We start from the raw sequence: 27,139 nt of genomic DNA, 5'->3' as shown, positions 1-27,139 counted from the left end.
AACGGTCAGTGACCCCGGTAAAGCCCCACGGCCTCAAGCCGCCAGGCACTGCCAGGAGCCAGGCGATCCCCCGGGGGCAGCTGGAAAGGGGCCCAGTCCCGCCCAGGCACCCAGAGCCAGAGGTCAGGATCCCGCGCCCCGAGGCCGCCCTCGCCGCGCCGGCCAGGACGCGGGGGAAACAGGCCGCCTCAATCCGCGCGCCGGGCTCCGGCAGTGCCCAGCCCCGCTATGGGGCCTCAGTTTACCCCACGGTCCAAAACGCGGCCCCCGCCCCGGGACTGCAGAACCGGCCACTCTGGGCCGCGGGACCGGCCGACGGGGGCGACACCGCGAGCAGGGGGGCCACGGGGCCGCGCGGGGCGCCCCCTCCCCCCTCCCCGTCGCGGAGCGGCCGCGGGAATAACGCGAGAGTTCGCCCCCTCCCCCCGCAGTAAAACTGTCAAAGGTGGGAGGGGCGGGAGCGCGCATGTGCGCAGCGCCGCGCGCAGCCTGCGCCGCCCGGACCCCGCGCCCCGCGCCCCGCGCCCCCCGCCCCGGCCCGGCCCGGCCCGGCCGCAGCCCCGCTGGGCGCCGCAGGTAAGCGCCCGCCGCGCCCCGGCCCCCGCTCGGCCGCAGCCCCGGCGCCCGCCGCGCCCCGATCTCGACCCCGCGCGCGGGCCCAGGAGGGGGCCGGGCCCGGAGCCCCCCGCGCCCCGCGCCGGCGCCGTCTTCCTGCCTCCTCCTTCTCCAGAAAAAGTCGCCATTTTGGTTCACCGCCTTCGCCCCCCCACCCCGCGCCCGCGACCGGCCCTGCCCGGCCAGGCCGAGGCCCGCGCCCCGCGCGCGGCCCCAGGTGACAGGTGGGTGGCGGGGCCGGCCCCAGGTGCGCGTCCCGGGCCGCGCTCCCCGCGCGCCGGGCCTGGGCCGGGGTCCCGGGCCGAGCGGCCTACGCGGCGGCCCCGCAGCCGGCGTCCTCTGCGCGCAGCGCCGCCGGCCCCCTCTCCCCGCCGCGGCTGGGTGACCCCGCTGGGCTCCGGAGGGCCGAGGCCCCTTCTCATCCGGGGCGCGAGTCGCGTCTCTGCCCCCGGGCCGGCCCTGGCCTCAGGTCCCACTACTGTGAATTCTTCGCCCAGGCTTCCAAAAAACTGGACGCGGGGCCTCGGCAGGCACCTGCACCCCGGGCCACCGGGGGCGTCAGGGGCCGGGATGACTCCTGCCGGCCCTGTCTCCTTTCGAAGTTGCAAAGTGAGGCCTTCCAGAGAACTTTGTCCCCGACACTGGCCTCCCCCTTGGCAATGGGCGATGACTGTCCTGACCTCTGACCCCAGCTCTCTGGCCCTCGCGGACACAGCAGCCCCTTCCCATCCCCTGGGATCCGAGTTAATCACAAGCTGTCAGGAGGGGCCACCTCCCCACTCAGCCCTCACCCTGCTTCCTGTCCCACCCGCTTCCAGGGCCTTTCCACAGGGTCGGGCCCAGCATCTCCTCTGCTCCCCAGCTCTCGGGTTGGGGTTCGCAGCAGTTCAGGCCCTCGGGGTCCAGCCTGGGGCAGCAGGGCGTTCTCTCTGGCCAGCAGCCTGGGCTCACTGCCGGTGCTTCTGACTCGTTTGGTTGAAGTGGTGGCGGCGGGTCAGTAGGCGGGACTGAAAGGCTTAGAGAGGTGGGGTGGGGGGCAGGTCAGCTGCCAAGAGGGTGGACAGGAGCCAGGTGCAGTGCTGGAGTGGGCCAGGGGTCCTCAGCCCACCTCAACGGGTTTCCGTCTGCGTCTGGTGAGGATTCCAAGGGTGCCTGCCTGGGTGGGTGGGCATTGCATCAGGTCTGCCTGGGAAGGGATGAGGGCCCCAGTGAGAAGCTGGGCCCCCCGCTGGGCCAGGTAGCCTGTGAGCCAGCAGCCTCACCAGAGACATAATTGGCCCCCGGAGGAGGAATATTGCCAGGCACCTCTCCCCGGGACACACCGCTCCCAGCTCTGGGTAGGAGTGCGTCAGCTTCAGCGGCACCTTCGAAGCTGCACACCTGTCAGGAAGGGGGTCTGGACGTTGGCGAGGGTCTCGGCGCAGGACTAGCTCCTCCCAAACTGATGACGCCTCCTGGGTTGTCTGGGGAGACCCTGACAGGCAGCTCCCCCTGTGTCCGAAGCCCCCATCACTTGCTTCCCATGTTAGCAGAGCCACGGAGGCCAGGCTCCTCTTCCCTGATCAGAGAGGGCCTGCGGAGCATGGGGCTCCAGGAGCCCCCCGACGTGTTCACAGGGGACCCGTCAGGCTTCACGGAATGTCCACTTGCTCTGCAGAGATGACGGATCCTTTCTGCGTTGGAGGCCGTCGGCTCCCAGGGTCCAGCAGGAGTGGTCCTGGGAAGGATGGCGGCCGACTGCCGATGCTGCACGACCCACCAAAGATGGGTAAGAGGAGCTGGGGCCAACGTCGATTCCAGGTGGTTCTGGGCAGCAGGTGGTAGGAGTGGGCACGTCCTGGACGTCCTGTCTCCAGGCACCCAGCTGGGCCATGGAGTTCCTGAGGACCTAAGCAGGGTAGCATCGCCTCGGACGTAGCGCAGAGCCCTGGCTTCTTGTCCTCCGCTGGCCGCAGCCCCTGCCCCGGCGCCCTGGTGTTGGGACAGTGGTGCTCATTGTGGGCCTGTGCAGCCACCAGCGGTAGGCAGTGCTGCACGGCTTCCAGCCTTGCTGTGTTGTGTGCTGCAGGGATGCCGGTGGTCCGCGGTGGACAGACAGTGCCCGGCCAAGCCCCTCTCTGCTTTGACCCAGGAAGTCCAGCCATCGACAAGACAGAAGGGAAGAAAAAGGGGCGGCCAAAAGCTGAGACCCAGACCCTCCGAGACATTCCTGTGAGCTCCCTCAGGGCCACGGTGGGGCTCATGCTGGGGTCACCCTGTCCATCTGGGCCACGGTGGGGCTCACCTGGGGTGTCCCTGTCCATCAGGGCCACGGTGGGGCTCACCTGGGGTCTCCCTGTCCATCAGGGCCACGGTGGGGCTCACCTGGGGTCTCCCTGTCCATCTGGGCCACGGTGAGGCTCACCTGGGGTCTCCCTGTCCATCAGGGCCACGGTGGGGCTCACCTGGGGTCTCCCTGTCCATCAGGGCCACGGTGGGGCTCACCTGGGGTCTCCCTGTCCATCAGGGCCACGGTGGGGCTCACCTGGGGTCTCCCTGTCCATCAGGGCCACGGTGGGGCTCACCTGGGGTCTCCCTGTCCATCTGGGCCACGGTGAGGCTCACCTGGGGTCTCCCTGTCCATCAGGGCCACGGTGGGGCTCACCTGGGGTGTCCCTGTCCATCAGGGCCACGGTGGGGCTCACCTGGGGTCTGCCTGTCCATCTGGGCCACGGTGGGGCTCACCTGGGGTCTCCCTGTCCATCAGGGCCATGGTGGGGCTCATCTGGGGTCTTCCTGTCCAGCCACTGTCCTGGCCTGATCTGTCCTGGGCACATCTGGTACCAGCTCTATGCCTCAGGTGTGGCACTGGGCTGTCAGGCTTCCTGAGGCCTGGCTTAGTATTTGATGTGCCGTGAGATTCTGGGGGTCACATTGGTGGGCTGCCAGAATAGGCCTTGTGCCTGGCCACTGCTGGGACGGTTTGAATTCCCACCAAAGTCACGTGGTGTGTGTGCCCTGCAGGCCTGGGGAGGGCTCTGAGTCTCGGGCTTGGGCTGGCAGTGGTCCGAGGTCAGCAGTGCTGCCTTTCCCCACACTCAGCTCTCCCTGATGAACGACTGGAAGGATGAGTTCAAGGCACACTCGAGGGTGAAGTGTCCAAACTCGGGGTGCTGGCTGGAGTTCCCCAGCATCTACGGGCTCAAGTACCATTACCAGCGGTGCCAAGGGGTAAGGGACTATGGGTCGGGGAAGAGGAGGCCTCGGGGTGTGTCTGCGCAGAGGCCCCTGGGGCCCTGTCCCACACCTGTCCACACCTGCCCAGGGTGCCATCTCAGATCGGCTGGCCTTCCCCTGCCCCTTCTGCGAGGCCGCGTTCACCTCTAAGACCCAGCTGGAGAAACACCGGACTTGGAACCACTTGGACCGGCCCCTGCCTGCCCCCAAGCCTGGGCCCATCAGCCGGCCAGTCACCATCAGCCGGCCCGTTGGGGTCAGCAAGCCCATTGGAGTGAGCAAACCTGTCACGATTGGCAAACCCGTGGGTGTCAGCAAGCCCATAGGCATCAGCAAGCCGGTCTCGGTCGGCAGGCCCATGCCGGTCACCAGGCCCGTGCCGGCCACCAAACCTGTCACCATCAGCAGGCCCATGCCGGTCACCAGGCCCGTGCCGGCCACCAAGCCCATCACAGTCACCAAGTCTGTGCCGGTCACCAAACCTGTACCGGTCACCAAACCTGTACCTGTCACCAAACCCATTACGGTCACAAAGCTTGTGACAGCCACAAAACCCATGCCGGTTACCAAGCCAGTGACAGTCAGCAGGCCCATTGTGGTCAGCAAGCCGGTGACGGTCAGCAGGCCCATTGCCATCAGCAGACACACACCGCCCTGCAAAATGGTGCTGCTGACCAAGTCGGAAAACAAAGCACCTCGTGCCACAGGGAGGAACAGTGGTAAGAAAAGGTAATGGGGCTCATTCCAGGTTGGGGTGCTCCTCGGCTGTGGCCTGGTGGGAATGGGGCCCAAAGTCAGGCCCTCCTGGCCCTCACCTCACCTGCTCCCTGCAGGGCTGCGGACAGCCTGGACGCCTGCCCAATTCCACCCAAGCAGGCCAGGCCAGAGAACGGGGGGTACGGCCCCTCTGGCGTGGGCCAGAGCTCGGCCTTCCAGCTGAGTGCGGACACCAGCAGCAGGTCCTCAGGGGACCCAGAGGCACTGAGAGCTGCGGGCCCCGCGTCTGCCCCTGAGGAGGACCCTGAGCGAACAAAGCACAGTAAGACGAGAGCCCCCGGGGCAGCGGGTGGGGTGGCTCCGCCTCCTGAAGGTTATTTGACCAGAGTCGTGGCCCCCGTTTTCTCTCCCCGAGTCAGGAAGGAAACAGAAAACACCCAAGAAGTTTACAGGGGAGCAGCCTTCCATCTCAGGGACCTTTGGGCTCAAAGGTAAGACCCCCCCACCCGTGTGCACCTCCAGGGCTAGGGGTGTCCACTGAGGGACAGTTCCTGAGCCCACCCCTGCCTCACCCCGCCCCCTGTGTACCCACAGGCCTGGTCAAAGCCGAGGACAAGGCCCGAGTTCACCGCTCCAAGAAGCAGGAGGGACCGGGCCCTGAGGACGTCCGGAAGAAGGTGCCAGCTTCCCCCATTGCTGTCAGCAAGGAGGCACCGGCCCACCCAGCCCCAGGTAGGAGCTGCCCGGCAGGGCCCAGGGCAGCTCTAGACTGCGGGTAGATCCCACAGGGCGGGGATGGGGCCGAGTGTGGAGACTGGATTCTGTGCCTGGCGTCCAGGGCACCCAGGACCCCCACAACCTTCGAGGCCCCTGCCTTGCCCACAGGCGGCCCCGAGGAGCTGTGGCAGCGGGCCATCCACGAGCGCGGGGAAGCCGTCTGCCCCACCTGCAACGTGGTCACCCGGAAGACTCTCGTGGGGCTCAAGAAGCACATGGAGGTGTGTCAGAAGGTGAGGCAGCGGGCCGTGATGGGTTTGGTGACAGGCACAGGTTTGGGAGGGAGGATCGGCCGTGGGCAGGCTTCCCACACGTGGGTCCCCTGCAGCTGCAGGACGCGCTCAAGTGCCAACACTGCCAGAAGCAGTTCAAGTCCAAGGCGGGCCTCAACTACCACACCATGGCAGAGCACAGCGCCAAGGTACCACGGCCCAGCCCCCATCCAGCATGGCCTCTGACCTCGCCCCGCCTTCGCCGTGGCGCCCCCAGCACCCAACCTTGGATGACGGTGGCCTGACACCCAGGTGGGGAGGGGCCGGGGCAGGGCCCCGTGGTGGGGGTGGGTCACCGAGATTCAGCCTGTCCCCAGCCCTCTGACAGCGAGGCCTCTGAGGGGGGCGAGCAGGAGGAGCGTGAGCGGCTGCGCAAGGTGCTGAAGCAGATGGGACGGCTGCGCTGCCCCCAGGAGGTCAGTGGGGGCCATGGCGGGGCGGGGCGGGGGGGGCGGGGGGGGCGCCCTGCTGGCCACTCACTCGTCCTCTGGTCTGACCCCCCAGGGTTGTGGGGCTGCCTTCTCCAGCCTCATGGGCTACCAGTACCACCAGCGGCGCTGCGGGAAGCCGCCCTGTGAGGTGGACAGCCCTTCCTTCCCCTGCGCCCACTGCGGCAAGACATACCGATCCAAGGCCGGCCACGACTACCACGTGCGCTCAGAGCACGCGGCCCCCGTGAGTGGCTCTGCCGTGGCCCCGTGCTGTGGCGCTTGTCCGTGTGCTGCGTGCCTTGTGTGTGCCTCTGGTGCCCACTCTATCTGTGCCTGTGCGCCTCACGCCTGCGTTCCGACCCTCTCTGTACGGGACGTGTGTCCTGGCAGGCGGGAGGGTGAACCCTCCGTGTTCCCTGGGGTTGGCTGCGTCAGCTGTGTCCTCAGCACACTGCGAGGCCAGGAGGTCCGCCGGCCTTCGGGGTGGCCCCGCTGTGCACTGACCTGACCTGCCTCTTGCCGTCTCGTTCCTGTGGCTCACTCTGGCCTCCATGCCCTCCAGCCCCCCGAGGAGCCCACGGACAAGTCCCCGGAGGCCGAGGACCTGCTGGGCGTGGAGCGGACCCCAAGCGGGCGTGTGCGCCGCACGTCGGCCCAGGTGGCCGTGTTCCACCTGCAGGAGATAGCGGAGGACGAGCTGGCCCGCGACTGGAGCAAGAGGCGCATGAAGGACGACCTCGTGCCTGAGACTGCGCGGGTGAGCTGCCCGCCCGGAGCTGGGGAAGCGCTGTGGCCTCTGGGCAGGACCTGCCTTGGCCCTAGCCTCGGCACAGCCACCCCTGTGACCTGGGCCACCCGCTGCCCCCCCATCTGTGGCGAGTGTCACCGGCTGCCGAGGCAAGCGTTAGAGCCGCCGGGGGTGTCTTCTGGCCTGGAGCTCACCCTAGTGCTGTTGAATTCACAGCTCAACTACACTCGGCCGGGGCTCCCCACGCTGAACCCCCAGCTGCTAGAGGCGTGGAAGAATGAAGTGAAGGAGAAAGGCCACGTCAACTGTCCCAACGACGTGAGCAGAGGCAGCCGGGTGGGGCACGTGGGGAGCCATTCAGGGACAGAGCCCCGGTGTGGCCCTCTGGGCAGGAGCGGAGGCTGACACTGTGTAGGAGGTGCCCAGCCCACCCAGGCCTTGCATGCCCAGCCTGCCCAATCCCCAGGACTCACACAGCCTCACTTGCCCCAAAGAGGCCTCAGAGATCCCCTGGGCTAGGGCAGGGGTGTATCTGGGTGTGGGGTGCCCACCAGAGGCCCTCGCCCACACCTGCCTCCCCCACAGTGCTGCGAAGCCATCTACTCCAGCGTGTCCGGACTCAAGGCTCATCTTGCCAGCTGCAGCAAGGTCAGTTCTGGGACCTGCCCCACAGCCAGCTCACCGAGTGCAGGCCCTCCCACAGTAGTGTGGGACCCTGCCCTGCCCCCCACTTTTTCAACTCGGCTGCCTCTTCCGTGAACCCAGGGACTGGCCGGAGGCTGATGCCACCCTAGGACACCTCCCTGACCCCTAGCCCCAACCACAAGCCAGTGGGTCTTCATCTTGTCCTTGGGGCTCTGCATCCATGTGGGCAGGAGTGGGCACCCGGATCCAGGCAGAGGGCATGCTCAGCAAAGATCTGTAGCTCTTCCCGTGGGCACCTGCCTCTCCTGACCCTTCCTCTCTCCCACCACCCCTGCAGCCCTGGCAACCTAGTGGTTCCCGGCCCTTCTTGGGCATGGTCCCCGGCACTGCTCAGCTTTCCTTTGGCCACCCCTGACCCTGACTCTTTAGTCATGAGTAAGGGCTTAGGACAGATCTGGGTGCTTTGGGTCCTCCAAGGGCTGGGGCGGGTCTAACCTTTGGGGGCTGGCCTGCCCGTGCATTGCAGGGGGCCCACCTGGCGGGGAAGTACCGCTGCCTGCTGTGTCCGAAGGAGTTCAGCTCCGAGAGTGGCGTCAAATACCACATTCTCAAGACCCATGCAGAGGTGCGAGGGCCATCACCAGGGCCTGTGGCTGGGGGCTAGCTCAGGAGGGGCCAGGGCCGTGGTTGGGCACCCCTTGGGGGTAGAGAGGTCAGTGGCCTGCATGGAGTGTACCTGGGTGAGCGGTCAACATGGAGAAATCTGGTGGTTTCTCCTCAGTGGGGTCTGCCTTCCCTGGGAGAACTGGAAGGCTTGCACCTGGAGCTGGAGCTGCCCCGAGGATGTCTGCCAGTCCCGCCCTTGGCAGCCTGGCTGCAGGTGCCTGCCTGGCTCCGAAGGCTGCCAGGCCTTCAGCTCTCAGGCCACACCTGGCGCATGTGCTCAGCGTCTAGTCCCGGGTCTTCATCAGCGCTTTCCTGTCCCTAGAACTGGTTCCGAACGTCAGCAGACCCACCTCCTAAACACCGGAGCCAGGACTCATTGGTGCCCAAGAAGGAAAAGAAAAAAAATCTGGCAGGCGGGAAGAAACGGGGCCGAAAGCCGAAGGAACGGCCCTCAGAGGAGCCTGTGCCCAAGCTGCCCCTGCGCCGGGACGACTGGCCCCTGGGGTGCAGGGACAAGGGGGCCCGGGGCTCCACTGGCCGGAAGCTGGGAGCCAGCAAGGCGCCTGAAAAGTGAGCTTGGTGGGTGGGGCCCAGCCCCCACGCAGCCGCCACGCCTGGCTCCCTCGGGGCAGGGCCAGCCCCAGGACCTCCGTCCTCCAGTTTCCCCACCCCTGCCTCTTCATCCGTCCGGAGGGGGCAGCCAGCCACTCTCCCTTCCCTGAAGGTGGCCCTTCCCTGTTCAGGTTGCCACAGGGCACACCTGGGTTGGGGCTCTCCAAGGTGTGCCCAGGAGAAGTGCAATAGCCGGGAGTAGGGCCCCTCCCTGTGGGAATGTGTCTGGGGCCTTGGGGCCTCGGGGGCTGCAGTGTGGAGCGGGCAGATGGCCTTTGGCTCCCCTGCTCTGCTTCCTCAGGCCTTGATGGGGCCACACCCTGGCTCCCCCAAGGCTCAGACATCCCTGGTAACCCGTGGTTCTGGGCTGGTCAGGGCACCTGAGCCACCGGGCAGCCAGCAGCCACCATCCTGGCCCCACCTCCCCCAACACTGGAACTCCAGCACCCCCAGCTACCTCCCAGGACAGACCCCCGTCTGACCACTGCCATGCTGAGCTGACCGGCTCCTGCCCACCCTCAGTCCCCACTTTGTCCCCCTGCTTCTATTCTCTACCTCTCCAGGCCTGGCCCGTCCCCCCACCCCTGCCCCTCCTCTGTCACTGCAATCCCTGCTGTGCTCAGGCCCTGTCCCACAGGCCTGTCTAGTGCTCCCAGCTTGGGGTAAGGGAAGGGTTTTGCTTCTGTCACCTACAAGGCAGCAGGAGCTCGATGCCCTCCAACACAGCCACCAGCCCTGGGGGTGCGGCCCCTGGAGTGTGCTCTGCCTCCAGTGTTCAGCCTTTGGGCACTGCAGGCCTAGGTTGGAGCAGCCTCATGGAGTAGGGATGGACTAATTTGGGCCCTGGGGTCTTCCCGGAGCCCTTGGGCTGTGGGGTGGGAAGCTGAGCAGAGCTGGCCTGGCTCTGAGTGGCCACTGGGGGAAGGCAGCCTTCTGTCTGTGTCTGGGTAGGCCCAGTGGCCAAGCTCTCATGGGAGCCCCCTCCTCACTTTTTTTTTCTAACCTGTCCCCGTTGTTTCTGGTTGTATGGTCATTTGATACAGAACTGAAGGCCAGCCAGGGAGGGGCTTGGCCAAAGTCACAGCAGTTTGGTGGCAGCTCCAGAGGTGTCTTTGCCTCCTTTGTGGCCCTGAGGGTGGCTGGGTCTATGGGTTCCACAGGGGTCAGGCAGGGAGTCCAGGGTGCTTGAAAGAGGTGGCCACGGCCTCTGGCTCCTTCCCTGGGCCCTGCCTTCCAACCACAGCATTGCAGGGAGGATGAGGCTCAGAGGGGGTGGGTTTGGAGGGAGGCCGTTTTCCAGGGTGGGTGGGAGTGGGCTGAGGGCTCATCCCCACTGACCCTGGATGATGTGAATTTTGATGTTTGCCCGTGTGCGTGTGTCTCCTGGGTGTAGTGGATGCCAGTCTTGTTGCTGTGACAAGTAACAACCTTTTTTTAAAATTGTTTTTTATACAAAAACTCACAACAATCTGACATTTGGTGCTAAGGGTTTCCTGGTGCAGATGGTGGGCCTGGGGTTTGGGTCCCTTGCTGCTCAGGGAGGCGGTACTGGGTACTGCCTCTGCCCCCAGCACCTGCCCTCACCCATCCCCCAGGGAGAAGGGGCCCAGCTGGGCTCGGCCTGGAGCAGTAGGGAGACAAGTTTCAGGAGCACTTTGGTTGCGGTGCGCTCCTGTCTCTGGCTTTATCCTTCGGCCACAAGGCTCTGACCCTCAGCAGCCCTGGCTGGATGTGCTAGGGAGGGAGTGTGGAGACCTGGACTCCCCCAACGCACACACACCTCGGGCTCATGAGAGGATGGAGTCTTGGAAAGAGTGGACGTGGCCAGCGACAGAGGGTCAGGGGAGGCTTTCCTTCCTGCGGCCCAGAGCTGCACGGGTGCGGCTGGAGCTGGAGGAGGGTGGGGTCTGGCAGCTGCTGCTGGGGCAGCCTCACGAGGGGAAGGGAGCAGGCACTGGCAGGGGGGCTAGGTGCACTTTGGCCTGGCGACCCATGGCCGGAGGAGGTTGGACCTGAACACCTCTGCAGGGTGTGGCGCCTGCCCCAGTCTCTCAGGTACCTGGCCCTTGGGGAGGAGAGAAGAGGGTCTGGTTTTTGCTGGGGGCGAGTTTCCGGGACGCTCCCAAAGCCCCCGCCCGAGTAGCCCCTGGCGTGGGAAGGGGAGTCCTGGGTAACTTGATGTTAGCACTTTAAGCCCCTCTGTCTTTGAGGCAGGCGTGGGGGCTGCTGCCAGACGTGGCTGTTGGGTCGGACCCCTCCTTTCTGCCCCCCTCTCCCACATGCTGGTCTGCAGAGCCCACCTCCCAAGGGGTAGGGCCCCGGGTGGAGCTCAGCAGGGCTTGCCCGCGCCCCGCGCTGGCCCACGAAGGCCTGCGTCCGGGAGCCGTCGGTGAGGGACCCGCGGGGCAGACCCCAGGGCGCGGTGGGCGCCGGCCCGGTCGGGGCCGTCTCTGCAGATCTACCTCGGGCTCAGCGCACGCCCCCTGCCCGGAGAGGAAGGGGCCCGGAAGGGCTGACCCGCCGGGCCGACACTCAGAGAGTGGGATGCACTTTATTTGCTGGTGCGGAGGCAGGTGAGCGCCTCCCGCGTGGCCGCGCCCCCCTGCCCGGCGGCGCTGGAGGGAAGGAGCCGGCGAGCCGGACCCGGGCGGGGCCGCCCCTGCCTCGCGGCCGCGCGCCCTGCACTTCGGGGCTCTTGGTTTGGGCGTTTCGATGCCAGTTCTCAGTACATAAGTGCATTTCGAAAGAGGCTCCAGCTATCACTTGTAACCATATATATATACATATATCTTCTATCTACAAAGTGTTTATTTGCGAGATGTTTCGACGGTGAGCTCGGGCCCCGCCCGCCTTGTGACCATCTGTCCCCGGTCCTCGTCCCCGCCCCGCGCCCTGGTCCCGAGTGGCGTGGGGACGGGCCATCACTGTATGTACTGAAATGACTGTATCAAATAAATGTTTATTGATTTTTTTTCCAGGGTTTTTGTGCGGCTGAGTTTGTGGTGAAACGCAGGGGGCGGGTCCTCCGGCCACGCGGCGGCGGCCGAACTACGAGTCCCGCGTGCCCGCCGCGCGGCCTTATAGGGCTTGTAGTCCGCGACGCACGGCCTTGTGGTCTTTGTAGTCCGCGGTAGGTGGGGCGCGCTGCCCCGTGGGGCTTGTAGTCCGCGGTGGGCGGGAGCGAGAACCACCGGCTCCCGGCGGCCCACGCGCGCCGCCGGTCTCAGCCGGAGAGGCCGCCCAGCGCCATGGCTGCGCCCCCGGCCCGCGCGGACGCCGCCCCCTCGGCCGCATCACCACCCGCGGCCCGAGACCCGCCAGGCCGTCAGGCTGAGAAGAGCGAGACCGCGTGCGAGGACCGGTAGGCGTGGGCGCCGCCTCCAGTCCAGCGGCGAGCGGGACGCGGGCGGCAGCTCCGGCGGAGCCGGGCGGGGGATCTGTCCTCGCCGCGAGCCCGAGTCCCCCACGCCCGGAGGCCGGGGGGACGGACCTGGCGCAAGCGGGCAGGCTCCTCGGGGTTCGGGGGAGGAGCCCGGGCGCACGCCCCGCGCTGACCTTGGTTTCCGCCCCGAGTGCATGGGGCCCTCGGTCTCCTGCGCCCGGCGCGCCTTGCGCCTACTCGGCTGTGCGAACCGGCCTGTCTGCGGCTCGGGGTCCGGCCCTGCCCGACCCGCGAGGCCAGGGCTCGGGACTCCCGGTGCTGCGGCGCGCAACGCCTTCTGATTGCCCCGCACGCGCGGGGCGCTTTCGAGGCTCTGCGGGGGCTTTGCAAGAGAGTGAAGAGGGGGAGTTGTGGGGGTGCAGCGGAGGAGCCGGTTCCCACCCGGGTTCGTCTCGCCGGGTGGCCCCTCGGGGAGCGGGGCCCTGCGCGGCGCCTTTGCGGCCGTGACCGTCGGGGGGCGGTGGCCGCGCAGTACCCAGGGCAGCGGGAGGCGCCCGGGGCGCTGCCCCTCCCTTCCGGGTCTGACGTGTCTCCTGGGGAGCCGGAGGGTTCCCCGGGGAAGAAGTTGTTCCCACTCAGGCGCCTCTTGCCTGGGTTCAGGCTGTGACTCTGGTCAGAAACGCTGTGAGCCAGGACGCCCTCAGGGATGGGCTGCGCTGGGTGCCGCAGGCGAAGAGTGCCCCAGCACAGGGTCGCTCTCCTCCAGGACCTGCTGGGCAGAAGGAGCTTCCCTCGGCCCTGTGTCTTTTCAGGCCCACACCCGCCCAGTGGGCAGTGACTAGGAGTTTTGCATGGCTGGAGTCTAACAGGACTTGATCTGTTCCTCCGTGGGTTCCAAAGAGGCTTTTTTCGTTTCGTTTCTTTTGAGACGGAGTCTCACTCTGTCGCAGCGGCTGGATTATGAGCTCACTGCATCCTCTACCTCCTGCTCAGCCTCCCAAGTAGCTGGAATTACGGGCTTGCACCACCGTGCCCGGCTTTTTTGTATTTTTAGTATAGAGGGGTTTTATCATGTTGGCCAGGCTGGTCTCAAACTCCTGACCTCAGGTGATCTGCCCACCTCGGCCTCCCTGGGATTACAGGCGTGAGCCACCTCGCCTGGCCACCAAAGAGATTTTTTTTTTTTTTTTTTTTTTTTTTTGTGTGTGTGAGACGGAGTTTCGCTCTCGTCACCCAGGCTGGAGTGCAATGGCGCGATCTCGGCTCACCGCAACCTCCGCCTCCTGGGTTCAGGCAATTCTCCTGCCTCAGCCTCCTGAGTAGCTGGGATTACAGGCACGTGCCACCATGCCCAGCTAATTTTTTTTGTATTTTTAGTAGAGACGGGGTTTCACCATGTTGACCAGGATGGTCTCGATCTCTCGACCTCGTGATCCACCCGCCTCAGCCTCCCAAAGTGCTGGGATTACAGGCTTGAGCCACCGCGCCCGGCCACCAAAGAGATTTTGATTTAACCCAAGATGGGGCAGGCCAACACTAGGTAAGCACTGAGGGCTCTTCAGAAAGGCACTCCGGGATGACATGAGTTGGTAGCAGCAGTCAGCTGGGCCTGCCCTGTGCACGGGCTGTGGGCTGGGCACAGTGGCCCTCACGGTGTGACAGGAAGCGGAGACTGTTGTTACCTTTCTCTGGTGTGCTTACCAAGGGACAGGGGGAAGCTGCGGGCTAATAGAGATTGCAGCACCTTCCTCTGAGGGCCTGGTCTGCCCTGGAACTGCCTCTCGTCGTCTTCGGCAAATTTCTTGCACTTTGCGTTTTCATGCTTGTGCCATCAGGGCTTCCTCTGCCCCAGCATGGGCTTTTCTCACTGTTCGCCAGCGTGGACTCCGAAGTTCCTGCATCTGCTCCTGCTTCAACCTCTGGTACTGCCCTCAGCTCGGAGGTCTGTGCCGGTGGTCGGAGGCCCCGCCTGCCACATCATCCAGCATGGTGGTCCAGTCTGTCCATCTTGCCCATTGTTCATTGTCTGCTTGCCACTGGTGACTCTGCCCTGGGCACCGCCCCAGAGCTGGCCCATGCTGGTGCAGGAACAGGTCCTTTGTGGTGTTGGCAGTGACTCCTGGCTGCGGTTGAGATGGAGTCTGGGGCTGTGGCTGTGGGGAGCAGAGAAGGGCTGCCCATGACCATGCAGAGCAGGTGCTGCTGGGCGAAGGTTTCCAGAGTGGTGGGTGGGCCTGTGCAAGCGCCCAGCCCCAGGGCTCATCCAGCCTGAGAAAGCCGCCCTGATGGCCCCGTCCCTGAGGCAGTCCAGCACCAGTGGGGTCAGGCCCGCTTTGGCTCCTGCGGGCCAGCTCCTCCCTCTGCTCCCTCTTCCCTCTGGCCTCCGGCCTCTGTTTAGTTATCCAGCAAACTTCCCTTCAGTCTGATCTGTTGGGCGGCACCCAGCAGGAAGGTCCGTGGGTTACAGTGACCCCAGGGTGGTAAAACAGCTGTGCACCGCGGCAAGGGGGCGGCCCTTCCCGTCTGCGCTCCCTCCACAGCCGTTTCTCAGCATCCACCCCACAGGCCTCGAACTCCCTGCTGCTAGATGTTTGCTTCTAGCTTCCATGGCATTGTGGATGGTTTGTGGTTTGTGAGGGGCAGCCCTGCCTCAAGTCTCTACACATGCCTGTGATTATTTCTTTCCTTTTTTTTGTTTTTCGAGGCAGAGTCTCACACTGTCGCCTGGGCTGGAGTGCAGGGTTGTGATCTTGGGTCACTGCAGCCTCTGCCTCCCCGGTTCAAATGATTCTTCTGCCTCAGCCTTCATCGTAGCTGGGATTACAGGTGCACACCACCATGCCTGGCTTAATTTTTTGTATTTTTAGTAGAGACAGAGTTTCACTATTGCTAGGCTGGTCTCGAACTGCTGACCTCATGATCCACCTGCCTCAGCCTCCAGAAGTATTGGGATTACACGTGTGAGCCGCCATGCCCAGTCGCCTGTGCTTGTTTCTTTACAATGACATCACTTATGGGGCCCTTACTGCTGATGAGGCATCTGCCTTGGTCTTCATGAGCCGACCCACCTGTAGTGTACCTACCATTGTCCTTCAGGAGGAGACGGAGGCAAGCTGTGGCCCCTGTGGAGGGGACTGACCCACACTCGACTATGCTGTGGCCCAGAGTAGGATGGCTGGCTGAAGGTGAGGGAGGGGTACGCGGTGCCTTGCAGTGGCTGAGGCAGCCTCCAGCACCGATAGCCTCAGACAGCCCCACCTGCAAGGAGGCAGCCTCAGGCAGAGGGTGCCCTGGGCAGTGCTAACCCCAGTGCAGCATCAGCACCTGTGGGTCGGGTGGGAACGGGCTTCTCTGGCCCTTCCAGTTCTTCGGGTCAGACCCTGGGAACAGGGCTAGGGCTGGCGGCCCCTCCCCACTGTGGGCTGCTGTGGCCGAGTGCAGCCTCGTGGAGGACCATGCTGGGGGACACGTGGCTGCAGCAAGGTGACGTGATTCCAGGGTGGGGGCCTGGTGCTTCCATTCACAGCTTCGTCTCTGGGCTCATGCATCCCTTACTTGGCCAGCACAGAACTGGCTTCCACAGACCTGTAGCTTTGCCTCTGGGGCACCCAGGGTGCATGCCCATGACAGGCTGACCAGCCTGAGTCCACTCTGCTGTTGAGACCGCGCAGCCGGTGACATGGCCCCCAGGAGCCCGGACTCTGTGCCCTGCTCAGGACAGCCTCTGCCTCCCCGACCTGGGCTCTGGGCTGTCTTCTGCCCACTTCCCAGGTAAGGGTTTAACCGCCTCCAGGAGCAGTCGGAGAGGAAGCTCCTGTGGACACAGACAGATGAGCCGGTCCTGCCTCTGAGGCAGCTCCAGGAGTGGCCTACTTTTCAGGCGTGTGACCTCCAGGCGGCGTCAGCGCCCTGCCTCGGTGTTAGGAGCTCCGAGAGAGACGTGTGGCAGCAGGAAGCGGACACTGGCGGCTGATGTGTCCACCCCGGGGAGAGGGCTTAGGGCTGCCAGGACTTCTCTGTGCACACTGACTCTGCTGAGAGTGGGGATGACCCCACCCCACCCCCCGTTTCTGTGGGAGGGGAGGTGGCTGCGTCCCTTGCGCTCTGCTGAGCCCTGGGTGGCTGCAGGTCCCTGCGGGAGCCTCCATGTGTGGGGGTGGGGTAGGGCAGTTATTTCCAGATGGTGCCGGAGGGTAGAGTTTCAGATTTGTTTACGCCTGTAGGAAGCACTTTAGAGCTGCAGTGGGGGGGTTGCCCAGCTCAGCACTGACATTCAGGACACCTGGCCAAGAGGCACCTCAGATTTCCCTGTCCTGCTGTGGGGGGTTCACTCTGCAGCCCCAGGCAGGGAGGGAAGGTAGCCTTTTCCAGGAAATCCAGGAGGGGTGCAGGCACACGGTGGCCCTCCGGGTGGTCCTCTGCAGGCCGGGTGTGCCAGCCCACACACAGGAGGGGGCAGTTCACATGGAGGGCTGGCCTGAGGATTGTCCCGGCCACACCAAGCAAAGCCAGCGCTATTAATATCCGGCACGCAGAAGCCCTCAGCTGTGTGATCCTCTTAGACCTGTGGCCTTGGCCTCTGAGGACGGCAGTGAGCACCGTTCTGTCAGTACGGTGGGGGCTCCAGGGCCTCCTGACTGCTGTGTCTCTGCTGGCGTTTGGCGGGCAGCTTCTGCCAGCGAAGGGTCTTACCCCAGCCCTCCGGCTCTCCTCCCACTGTGCTGCCCCCCATAGGACTAGTCCTGCCCATGGAAGGGCAGTTTGGGTGGCCAGAGGTCCTAAGTTACCCTAGGGGACCGCTGTGGGTCTGAGGTGGTGATGCCCCCTGAGACTGCCTGCACCTGAGCCCCACGCACCCCCTGGGGCCACTCGCTGTCCAGGAGCACCCACCTGTGTTCTCCGTCATGAGCAGCCCCCCAGCTTACCCTGGCATCAGGATTTCAGGGTGCCGGGCCCTTGGAGCAGAAGGCAGGTGAGTCTGGGCAGGAGGTCTCTGCTGTGAGGGGTGCCCACCCGTGCTGTGGTCCTGGCCACTCAGACCTGTGTTTGGTGCATGTCTGTGGACATCAGGAATCAGTCAGGCTGGCAGGTGCTCTTGGGCACCGGGCAGAGCCTGGGGTTGAAGGCGCGGTTTTGCATGGGGCTGCTGTTCTGGGTGTGCCTCTCGTGTTGGTTACGGCTCCGAACGCTCTGGTTTGGAATTAACCTTCTGTCGTCATGGCCAGAAGCACCCTTTCCCACTCTGGGTTGGAATTAACCTTTTGTCGTGGCCAAAAGCACCCTTTTCCACAGGAAATGAGGTTTGCTGTGGAACTTTCTCCTGTCCGATATTTATTTGTTAATTTATTTTGAATATTCTAAAGTCTCCCATGTCAACAAGGGTCTCCCCATGTTGCTCAGGCTGGTCATGAACTCTTGGCTTCAAGCAGCCCTCCCACCCCAGCCTCCCAAGGGCTATGCCAGGCATGAGCCAGCACACCTGGCCAACATTCCCCTTGAGGGGTGCTGCTTATGAAAAGTGGGGTGAGGCTTTGTCCTTGGCTCTCAGAGACAGGCTTGCTTTGGAGAAGGTAGGGGCTGGCTTGTGTAGACTTGGCTGGACGCCATCACAGGCTTGCAGTGAGGGGGTTTCTGGCAGTCGTCCTGGCCTGCCTGTGGCTGTTCCACTGCATGGGCACCACTCCCAGCAGAAGGGCCAGCACCTGGCGGTCAGCAGCGCCTCGGGAGGGATCTGTGGTGACGGGTTGTTACTACAGTGGGATGAGGAAGAGTCACAAAGGCGGGGTTGGAAGGCTTCTGCTGGGGAGGCCTGAGCACCAGGAGACCAGCACGGTGTGACCAGCACGGTGTGGGAAGCCAGCACGGTGTGAGCTCGGCCTGCGCTGTCGGGTTTCCGTCCCTCGACTTAGTCCCAGTTTCACGCGTTAGCGGGCTCACCCTCGGAATCCAGGATGCGTGGAGGAAGTGCCATCAGCAGCAGGGGCCGCGTTGGGAGCCTCACTGGAGAGCCCTGCCCCTTTGCAAGTCAGATTGTCTGTTGGAGCTTCCTCCCTGAGGTTGAACATTCCCTGCAGATGCCAGGGTTGAGCATTGAGGGGAGGGGCCGCCTGGATGTGTTCTTTGCCCACCACGGCCCCCAGGGCCACCAGAGCGTTGCTGTCTGCTGGGAACCTCCCCAGCTGCTAGCCATGGGTCACCACCTGCTGGGAGGGCTGGCCCCTCGGGGTGAGCCTTGCAGGCCCTTTGTTTACTGCTGGTGTGTTGGTAGTGTCCAGGCCCCTGGGCAGTCATGGCTTCTGTTTGCTGGATCCCGTCCTCCTTGATGGATGACCGTTCAGGCAGACCTGAGTGGGGGTAGGTCCCATTCCAGCCGCAGTCCCAATGCGGTCACAGCGCAGTGCCATGGCACCTGCTCCACTTTCAGTGCTTGGTGGAGTGGCACTGTCCCCAGGCCCCCTCGCCTGGTTTTCCTGGCGCTTGGCTGTGTTGTTTGCGCTCAGCCCCGCTGCTGACGTCAGCACTCAGCTCCAGAGTGAACTCCGGAGCCACAGAGGGAGGCTGAGTGAGGCTGACTGGCTCATTATTCCACTGCTCACTCCCCTGAAGGTGGCAGGGAAACAGATAAGCCTGTCTGTCTCTGAGAGGCACAGCAGCCTCTGGGGGCTCCCCCCTTGCCCCAGCAGGCTCCCAGGTCATCTCCCAGAGACAAAAGGTGGCAGCACTTTTGTCTCTGGTGTTTGCTGGATGCCGGAGATTTCTATCTTGGGGACCCAAGAGGGGCCATGGCAAGAATGAATGGGGTTCCCATAAGGCTCCCAGCCCAGGGTCCCCCATCCTGCACCCTAACAGCCAGTGAGGCCAGGCTGTGGCACCTGTGCAGGGTCCTGTCACTGCAGGAGGATCAGGTCCTGGCTGAGCCCTCTGGCCTCTCTCCCTGAGCCCTCTGGCTGGTCATGTCCGGGGACCTCACCCTGGGTGTGTGCACACAGCCTGGTCTGGCCTCGCCTCCACCCACACGCTGCCCTCATGTCTCCTTGGGCACCCAGCCTTAAGCATGGCCGCAATTTGGCTGCCCAGAGAGTGTGGTGGGTTGAAGGGAACATGGTCAACGTTGGGGTCTTGCCTGCCTTTCTCTTCCCACCTGGAGTTCCCTTGGGGACAAGGCCTGGCCCAGCCCAGCCAGTGCCCGTCCACACAGCAGGAGGAGCATGGCCCCAAGAGAGTGCCTTTCCTCCTTCCCTTGTCCTTGCTTGCTGTTCCTGTCCTTGCTGTGTAGACAATGATGATCTGAGGCCCTGTGCCAGGCTGACACTTTGGTCTGTGTATTCTGTGGCCCAACTGCAGGCAGGGTTTGTTTTTTTTTTTTTTTTTGAGGTGGAGTCTTCTTGCTCTGTCACCCAGGCTGGAGTGCAGTAGTGCAATCTCTGCCTTCTGGGTTTTCAAGCAATTCTCCTGCCTCAGCCTCCCCAGTAGCTGGGATTACAGGTGCCCACAACCACGCCTGGGTATTTATTATTTTTTTTTTTAGTAGAAATGGGGTTTCACCATGTTGGCCAGGCTGGTCCCAAACTCCTGAAATCAAATGATCCACCTGCCTCAGCCTCCCAAAGTGGTGAGATTATAGGCGTGAGCCACAGTGCCCAGCCCAGGCAGAGTTTGTATTCACCCCAATGAGCCTGCCCGCCTCAGCCTTGCCTGTTGAGGGGTGCAGGGGGTGCCCTGTGGGCCGGCCACACTAGCAGGTGCCCGGAAGGTGGGCAGCCCTGGGCCAAATCCGAGCACATCCCTCTCTGCAGCAGCAACGCAGAGTCCTTGGACAGGCTCCTGCCACCTGTGGGCGCTGGGCGCTCTCCCCGGAAGCGCACCACCAGCCAGTGCAAGTCGGAGCCTCCCCTGCTGCGCACCAGCAAACGCACCATCTACACGGCCGGGCGGCCACCCTGGTACAATGAGCACGGCACACAGTCCAAAGAGGCCTTCGCTATTGGTGAGAGCAGCGGGAGGGCGGGCCCTGCCTCCGGCTCCCTCCAATGCGCGTGGAGCGCCAGAGGGAAGCCCGGCACTGCCGGGACCTGCTGTGCGGCCAGCCCGTCTGCTCCCCATAGAGGGTCTCCACTCCCCCTGGCAGGCCTGGGAGGCGGCAGTGCCTCTGGGAAGACCACTGTGGCCAGAATGATCATCGAGGCCCTGGACGTGCCCTGGGTGGTCTTGCTGTCCATGGACTCCTTCTACAAGGTGGGCGCCCACCCAGCCCCTCCAAGGATTCCCTTGTCCTCTCCCTGACCCTGGGCCCCCCCCCCCCCCCCCCCGCCACAGGCAGATCCCTGGTCTCTGAGCTCCAGTGTGGCTACTCCTGGGAGGCCTAGAGCTCCTGCCTGCTGGCACTGGGCGAGGGTCCTGCAGTGCCTGCAGCCGCTCCACAGCCTCCCCCACCAGGTGCTGACTGAGCAGCAGCAGGAACAGGCCGCACACAACAACTTCAACTTTGACCACCCGGACGCCTTTGACTTCGACCTGATCATTTCCACCCTCAAGAAGCTGAAGCAGGGGAAGAGCGTCAAGGTGCCCATCTATGACTTCACCACGCACAGCCGGAAGAAGGACTGGGTAGGCCGGGGCCCTGCAGAGGGGCCTTGGGGTGCCACAGGCACTGAAGCAGGCTTCCACAACTCTGGGTTCCTTCGCAGAAAACGCTGTATGGTGCAAACGTCATCATCTTTGAGGGCATCATGGCCTTTGCTGACAAGACGCTGCTGGAGGTGAGCACCTGCCGGGAACGCCCACCCCACTGGTGTCTCGGCCCCGGCTACCCTGTCCCTGAGGTGTGTGTCCTCCTGCCTCGTCCCCAAGGCCTCCACACTTTATAGGCCTAGGCCAGCCACTCCCCACCCCAACCTCGACCCCAGGCATGGCACAGCTGGGGCCCTCTGCTGGCCCCACGAGGCAGAGCATAGCTGCCTAGGGCAGTGGTTTCCTCTCCTGTGTCTGAGGCCGTGCTCACACCTGGCATGTTGTCATTCTTGTCCCCTGCTGTGGTCCTGAGGGACAGGTGGGGACCCAGGGCTGGTGCGTTTGAAACTTTGCTATAGGTCACAGGGGCCTTCAGGACAGAGCTGAGTGTGACTCAGGTTGGCCTGACCCCAGGCCCCAGGTCCTGCCCCTGGCACAGGCCTAGAGGACCCCACTGTCCAGCACATAGCAGCCCCTGGCCCCCACAAGGCCTCTCAGGGGCCAACTCTGCTGAGCGTGCGGACGGACCCTAAACTCACCATACCCCCTCTTCCAGTGTGTCTGTGTGAGTTTCCTCAAGCAAAGGGGATCGTGTGTGCCCAGCCCCATTCCCGCCTGACTCCTTAGCCAGCCACCATGCCATGCCTCTTCACCTAAGCCCCACCCCCAGACATCCCCACCTGCCAGGGTGCCCTCACCGGCCGCACACTGGCTCGCCGTCTCCACCAGCTCCTGGACATGAAGATCTTCGTGGACACGGACTCTGACATCCGCCTGGTGCGGCGGCTGCGCCGGGACATCAGTGAGCGTGGCCGGGACATCGAGGGTGTCATCAAGCAGTACAACAAGTTTGTCAAGCCGGCCTTCGACCAGTACATCCAGCCCACCATGCGCCTGGCAGACATCGTGGTGCCCAGAGGTGAGCCTCCTGGGCCACCTGTCGGGCGGGCGTCGGGCAGGCCAACGGTCCGGCCCCCAGTCACTCTCCCCCGTCCCGCCCCAGGGAGTGGCAACACGGTAGCCATCGATCTGATCGTGCAGCATGTGCACAGCCAGCTAGAGGAGGTGAGTGGCCTGCCCACGACCCCCGGGCCCAAGCCCATCGTGCTGCTTGCTTCTCCGCTGCCACCGCCTTCAATGGCCTGCTCACCCCATCCCCCTGCATTCACCATCCCGTCGGTGCCAGCCCCGAGTGTCCTGAGCCTGCTTGGTCAGCCTGATCGTCCGGCCCAGACCCAAGCTCATTGCACCGTGCAGGGCCTGGGTTCCCTGAGGAAGCCGGGGTGGGGGTACAGGTGCAGCTCACTCAGCACACCCAGCCTGAGCTTTGGGGAATGACAGGGATGACCTGCTGGCCCAGGACTGTGGGGTTTCACTGCTGACTCCCACATCAGGCCAGGCTCCTCTCTTTCTCAGGGGGGTCACCCCAGGAGTGACGCCCCACCAGAGGTCCTGTGCTGGGCCTGGGAGCCTGGGCCGGCTTGAGCACACTTCCTAACAGGATGTTGAAGGCCTGAGGCCTGCGGACCAGAGCCCAGGGTCCTGCTCTGACTGCCCCAGCCCAGAACTGCAGATCTGGCCAAAGCGGTCCCCAGATTAGAGGCCATTAGAAGCTTGCCACCCCCCATGGCTGGCCCTGTCCCAGCAGGCCTGCAGCATGTCCATTCCTGGGTGGGGTGGCCTGGCCACCTGCCCTGGTCACTGACAAGTCACCGTTGCCTTGTGTCTCCCTGTGTTGCTGCCACAGCGTGAACTCAGCGTCAGGTAAGACTTCACAGCTGTCTGCACAGATGGAGGCATTTCCAACACCCGCGGGGAGCCCTGGGTCTGGGCTGTGATCCAGCCAGGCAGGCAGCCGGCTCTTCCCCAGACACAGAAGGGGTGGTATGGAATGGTCCCAGATCTGCTTCTGCCTCCCCTTGCTGGCAGACAAGGACACTGAGGCACAGAGAGGTGAAGTAGCTTGTCCAGGGTCACAGGGTCTTGACCCCGGCCTGGCCAGACTTTGCTGGAAGCTCTGTGACACCAGAGGGCGCAGCTGTCCTCCTGAGCCAGCAGTGCCAGGCCCTTGGGGCAGTGACTGCAGACCTTTCCCAGCTTCGAGGGAGCCTGGGGTACCTCCTGTGCCTCACGGGACCAGTGAGCTTTCCCTGGTTGGAGGCTGGAGGGCCTCATCCCTGTCCTCCTGCCCACCCGGGGCCTGCCCTGCCCTGCTCCACACAGCCCTCGAAGCTGTCAGCAGGAACAGGAGCAGCAAGAAGCTTGGGCTGGGTGGGGGCCACATCCCACCACCCCTCCCCAAGGGCAGGTGGGCAGGGGGTCAGCCATGAGGGACCTTCTCTCCCCGCCTTCTGTGGGTTGGGAGGCTCCTCGCGGAGCCATCTGGTGGGAGAGCCCTCACGCTCAGGGCACTCCAGAGAGTTTACCAAATGTTGGAAATGCCTCCAGGGCCCATCCGCCAGCCTCCTGTGCCTGCATGAGTCTCTGGCCCCCTGGGCGGCCAGGAAACCCGCAAGTCTTGTCCCGTCAGGTTTCTCCTGAAGCTTTTGTTCTGAGAAAAAAAGTTCCCAGGGTTTCAAACTTGAAAAAACACCTGAACACAGCCAGACACATAGTCCATCGTCTGGACAGCCAAGGAAGCGTCGGCCTGCGGCCCCACTCACCTCCTTCGGCCCCAGGAGGCCTTGCTCGGGGGAAGGAGGGAGGGCCGGGCAGGGCTGGGTCGTGGCCGCCCACCCCGCGCTCCTCCTCAGGCCTGCGGGGACGCCCTGCTCCCCAACTAAGCAGCCTTCTCTTTGTTCTCTTCCTTCTCTGTAAACCCCCGTTTCCTGCCTTGTTCCCTCCCTGAACATGCTCTTCACCTGGCAAGCAGAGGAAGCTCCGTTGGGATATGTGAGCACAGTGCTCTGTGGTGCTGCCGTGTGCCCCGCCTTCCCGTGGCCCCGCCCCTCCCCTGCGGCTGCCACGCCCCTTTGCTGTGTGCCCCGCCTTCCCGTAGCCCCGCTCCTGCCCCGCCCCCTTCCCTGCGGCGGTCACGCCCCTTTTCTGCCCCTGCCACACCCCTTCCATAACCCGCCCCCTTCCTGCTCCTGCCCCACCTCTTTCCCCTTTTGTCCCCACCACACCCAATTCCCTACCCTGCCCCTTTTACACCTTTTTTTGCCCCTGCCGTACCTCTTCCCTATTCTCTGCCATGCCCGTTTCCTGCCCTGCCAAACCCAAATCCGTGCCCCGCCCCTTCCCTGCTCGTGCCCCGCCCACCTTCTGCCCCGCCCGTTTCCTGCTCGTGCCCCGCCCCCTTTTGCTCTGTCTTCCTGTCCCGCCCCTTTCTTGCCTCTGCCCCGCCCTTTTCCTGCCTGCCCCTGCTCTGCCCCTAGACCTGCTCCTGCCCCGGCCGCCCTCAGGCTTGAGCTGCGTGGTGGGGTAGCCAGGCGGCTCTAGCCAGCTTTGCCCCCAGCCCCGTCTCGAGAGAGGCCACACAACACCTCGGGGAGGAGCCAGGGCGGGGCTTGATCCCACCAAGTCTTAGTTGTTCCCCCAGGGAGAGGCTGGGCCAAGCCACCCGTTCTGGGTTCCCGGACCTATCTGCACGTGTCAGCCCGCCGCGTGCCTGGCCCACTTCTGCTTCCTCTTAGCCCAGGAAGGGCCCTCACACCCTACCCACCTAGCTTTCTGCCCGATGGTGAGCTGCCCGGCTGTTGGCCGCCATCTTTCACCTTTGCCTGGCAGCTCAGGAGGGCGACATCTCCCCCCCAGGTCAGCCCCAGGCAGCCGTGAGGCCCGCTCCGCGCCTCCTGCTGCACCTGGCCCACGTGTTCCCCTCGCAGTGACGCACATCCGTCCTGTGGGGAGGGAGGATGTGGGAGAAGACCCCTTCTTGAGTGTTCCTAATGGGTTTGTCCCCAGGGCTGCACTGGCCTCAGCACACCAGTGCCACCCCCTGCCCCGGACGCTGAGCGTCCTGAAGAGCACGCCGCAGGTCCGGGGCATGCACACCATCATCAGGTAAGGCCCGCCTGGTGGGGGACAGGACGCCCCGCGCGCGTGCGCCCACTCAACCGCTGGCCCCACAGGGACAAGGAGACCAGTCGCGACGAGTTCATCTTCTACTCCAAAAGGCTGATGCGGCTGCTCATCGAGCACGCGCTCTCCTTCCTGCCCTTTCAGGTCCGTAGCCGCGAGGCGGCAGGTGGGTCCCGGAGCCGCGGGGCTCCCTGTGCTCACGGGCGCCCTCACCCTGCTCCCCTCAGGACTGCGTCGTGCAGACCCCGCAGGGGCAGGACTACGCGGGCAAGTGCTACGCGGGGAAGCAGGTACCTGCCCGGGCACACCTGGACGCGGGACAGGCAGCTGGGGCGGGATGTGGGCGCTCAGCCTCCCCTCCCCGTAGATCACCGGCGTGTCCATTCTGCGCGCCGGTGAGACCATGGAGCCCGCGCTGCGCGCCGTGTGCAAAGACGTGCGCATCGGCACCATCCTCATCCAGACCAACCAGCTCACCGGGGAGCCTGAGGTGCCTGGGCGATGACCCCGGGTGGGGGGCAGGGGGAGCTCCTAGCAAGGGGGCGCGGGGAGCCCTACCTGCAGCCTGACCCATGCTGCCGGCAGCTCCACTACCTAAGGCTGCCCAAGGACATCAGCGATGACCACGTGATCCTCATGGACTGCACCGTGTCCACTGGCGCCGCGGCCATGATGGCAGTGCGCGTGCTCCTGGTGAGTGGGCCCTGGGCAGGCGGGCCAGGTTCAGGCAGACGTGGGATTGACCTGCCCGTACACTCGGCAGGACCACGACGTGCCTGAGGACAAGATCTTTCTGCTGTCACTGCTTATGGCAGAGATGGGCGTGCACTCAGTGGCCTATGCATTTCCACGCGTGAGAATCATCACCACGGCGGTGGACAAGCGAGTTAATGACCTTTTCCGCATCATCCCAGGCATTGGTAAGGCTGCCCAGCCCCTCAGCCGTGCATGAGGGCAGGGTGGGTGGCCCTGGGAGGCCCCACCACACTGGCCTGCTGCTTTCTCCAGGGAACTTTGGCGACCGCTACTTTGGGACAGACGCGGTGCCCGACGGCAGTGACGAGGAGGAACCCTACACGGGTTAGCCACTCAGTGAGCCACCCCTTCGCCACTACCCTCCTCCTGCCTGCAGACCCAGGATTGCTGAATGCAAAGATGTCAATTTAATTTTTAAACTGTTACCAGTGTAATTTATATGCATTTTATAAAATAAAGCTTTAGAAAAATGAAGATGTGATTGGTTGGTTACCGCACAGGAGTGGTGTCCTGGCTGAGGCCTGGCTTTGTGGAGACTCCCCATGGAGAGGGAGAGAACTGAAGGCCCAGATCAAAGAAGGGGTAGGACAGGGCCCTGCAGCTCCTACCTCTGCTAGATGGGGCCCCTGCAACCCGCAGCTTGGTGGTCACGTGGCCTGGACCTGGCGGGGACAGGGCCCCCTGCGGCTCTGGGTCTCACAAGAGGCAGCCTGTGGCTGTCATCCCCCGACCTACATATCTGTACCATCAAGGGCCTCCCCACAGTCGGAGGTCCTTCCCACCAGGACAAGTCTCTGGAGGCCGCAGAGCTGGGCGCCCGGCCAGGGCCGAAGTGGGGACGGGGCCCACGTCGCTGGAGCAGCTGCTGCTCGGGCCCAGGGCCCAACCCGTGCACCCCTGCAGACCAGGAGGCCCGGGCGTCCCGAGCTCTCTGCTGTTCCCTTAGGTCCTACCCACCCTGCTCTCCACACAAGTCCCCCTCATCCTCCCCCAGGGCAGATGCCGGTGGTTTACCTAGGAAGAGGCGGCTTGCAGGCGGCGCCCACGTGACCGGCCCTGGCGCATGGGAAGAGGCCCGGATAGCTGAATCGGCCTCGCGGGATGACACCGGGGGCTCAGTCCACAGGCCGGGCGCATCTGGCACGGGACGCAGTCCTCCGGTGGCTCTTGGCAGCGGCCGAGGTCCCTCCGGCTCTAGCGTCTCCCTGCATGAAGTCCGTGGCCAGGAGCGCGGGGTCCCTGGAGCCCCGCACCTGGGTTATGCCGGGTCCCGGATGTCGGGCAGTGGTCTGCGGACGGAGGGAGGGCTCTAGGCCGGGCTTCGCAGATGCCGCAAAGGTGCCCCAGCGCCCGTAAGGCCGGGCGGGGGGCGCCGCTGGTCCCCACGTGGGCGGCCCACCCCGCTTGCCCCGCCCCACCAGAGTGACCCGGCCCGGCTGGCGGTAGGACGCGGTCGCCGGGAGCGAGGAGGGCACGGCGGGGAGGGCGGGGGTGGTCCGACCGTCCCGCAGACGGTGCTGGCCGGGGCGCCGCGGGGCGGATGCAGAGC

At 64.5% G+C, this 27,139-nt stretch overlaps 2 protein-coding genes across 17 annotated transcripts; both read left to right on the top strand.

Annotated features, from left to right (window-relative positions):
* The first annotated feature begins 472 nt into the window (after positions 1–472).
* On the top strand, positions 473–11,676 carry ZNF512B (zinc finger protein 512B). 2 transcript variants are annotated; one of them, XM_039479543.2, is made up of 17 exons: positions 473–576; positions 2,273–2,383; positions 2,684–2,826; positions 3,697–3,825; positions 3,920–4,560; positions 4,665–4,870; positions 4,968–5,039; positions 5,143–5,280; positions 5,434–5,558; positions 5,654–5,746; positions 5,915–6,013; positions 6,102–6,272; positions 6,591–6,785; positions 6,993–7,094; positions 7,362–7,424; positions 7,948–8,046; positions 8,410–11,676. In XM_039479543.2, the coding sequence occupies exons 2-17, from the start codon at positions 2,275–2,277 to the stop codon at positions 8,659–8,661; spliced, it is 2,637 nt and encodes an 878-aa protein (XP_039335477.2). In that variant the 5' UTR covers positions 473–576; positions 2,273–2,274; the 3' UTR covers positions 8,662–11,676. The 2 variants fall into 2 exon arrangements, with proteins under 2 accessions (XP_039335477.2, XP_039335476.2); XM_039479542.2 differs by lacking the exon at positions 473–576 and having other exon boundaries at positions 720–2,383.
* Positions 11,677–11,871: 195 nt separating this feature from the next.
* UCKL1 (uridine-cytidine kinase 1 like 1) lies at positions 11,872–26,064 on the top strand. Of its 15 annotated transcripts, none has more exons than XM_074406794.1 (15): positions 11,872–12,060; positions 19,881–20,068; positions 20,210–20,316; positions 20,518–20,688; positions 20,769–20,840; positions 21,499–21,730; positions 21,815–21,876; positions 23,681–23,703; positions 24,718–24,816; positions 24,885–24,978; positions 25,062–25,124; positions 25,202–25,324; positions 25,420–25,527; positions 25,598–25,754; positions 25,843–26,064. In XM_074406794.1, exons 1-15 carry the CDS (start codon positions 11,948–11,950, stop codon positions 25,917–25,919), a joined length of 1,689 nt encoding a protein of 562 aa, XP_074262895.1. In that variant the 5' UTR covers positions 11,872–11,947; the 3' UTR covers positions 25,920–26,064. The 15 variants fall into 15 exon arrangements, with proteins under 15 accessions (XP_074262895.1, XP_074262894.1, XP_074262893.1 ...); XM_074406793.1 differs by having other exon boundaries at positions 11,873–12,060; positions 19,878–20,068; positions 23,684–23,703; XM_074406792.1 differs by having other exon boundaries at positions 11,873–12,060; positions 19,878–20,068.
* The last annotated feature ends 1,075 nt before the right edge of the window (positions 26,065–27,139 follow it).

The sequence above is a fragment of the Saimiri boliviensis genome, chromosome 9, assembly GCF_048565385.1.
Source record: "Saimiri boliviensis isolate mSaiBol1 chromosome 9, mSaiBol1.pri, whole genome shotgun sequence".
Classification (NCBI taxonomy): domain Eukaryota; kingdom Metazoa; phylum Chordata; class Mammalia; order Primates; family Cebidae; genus Saimiri; species Saimiri boliviensis.
The sequence above is the reverse complement of the archived record's forward strand: the minus strand, read 5'-3'. Positions and strand labels throughout refer to the sequence as shown.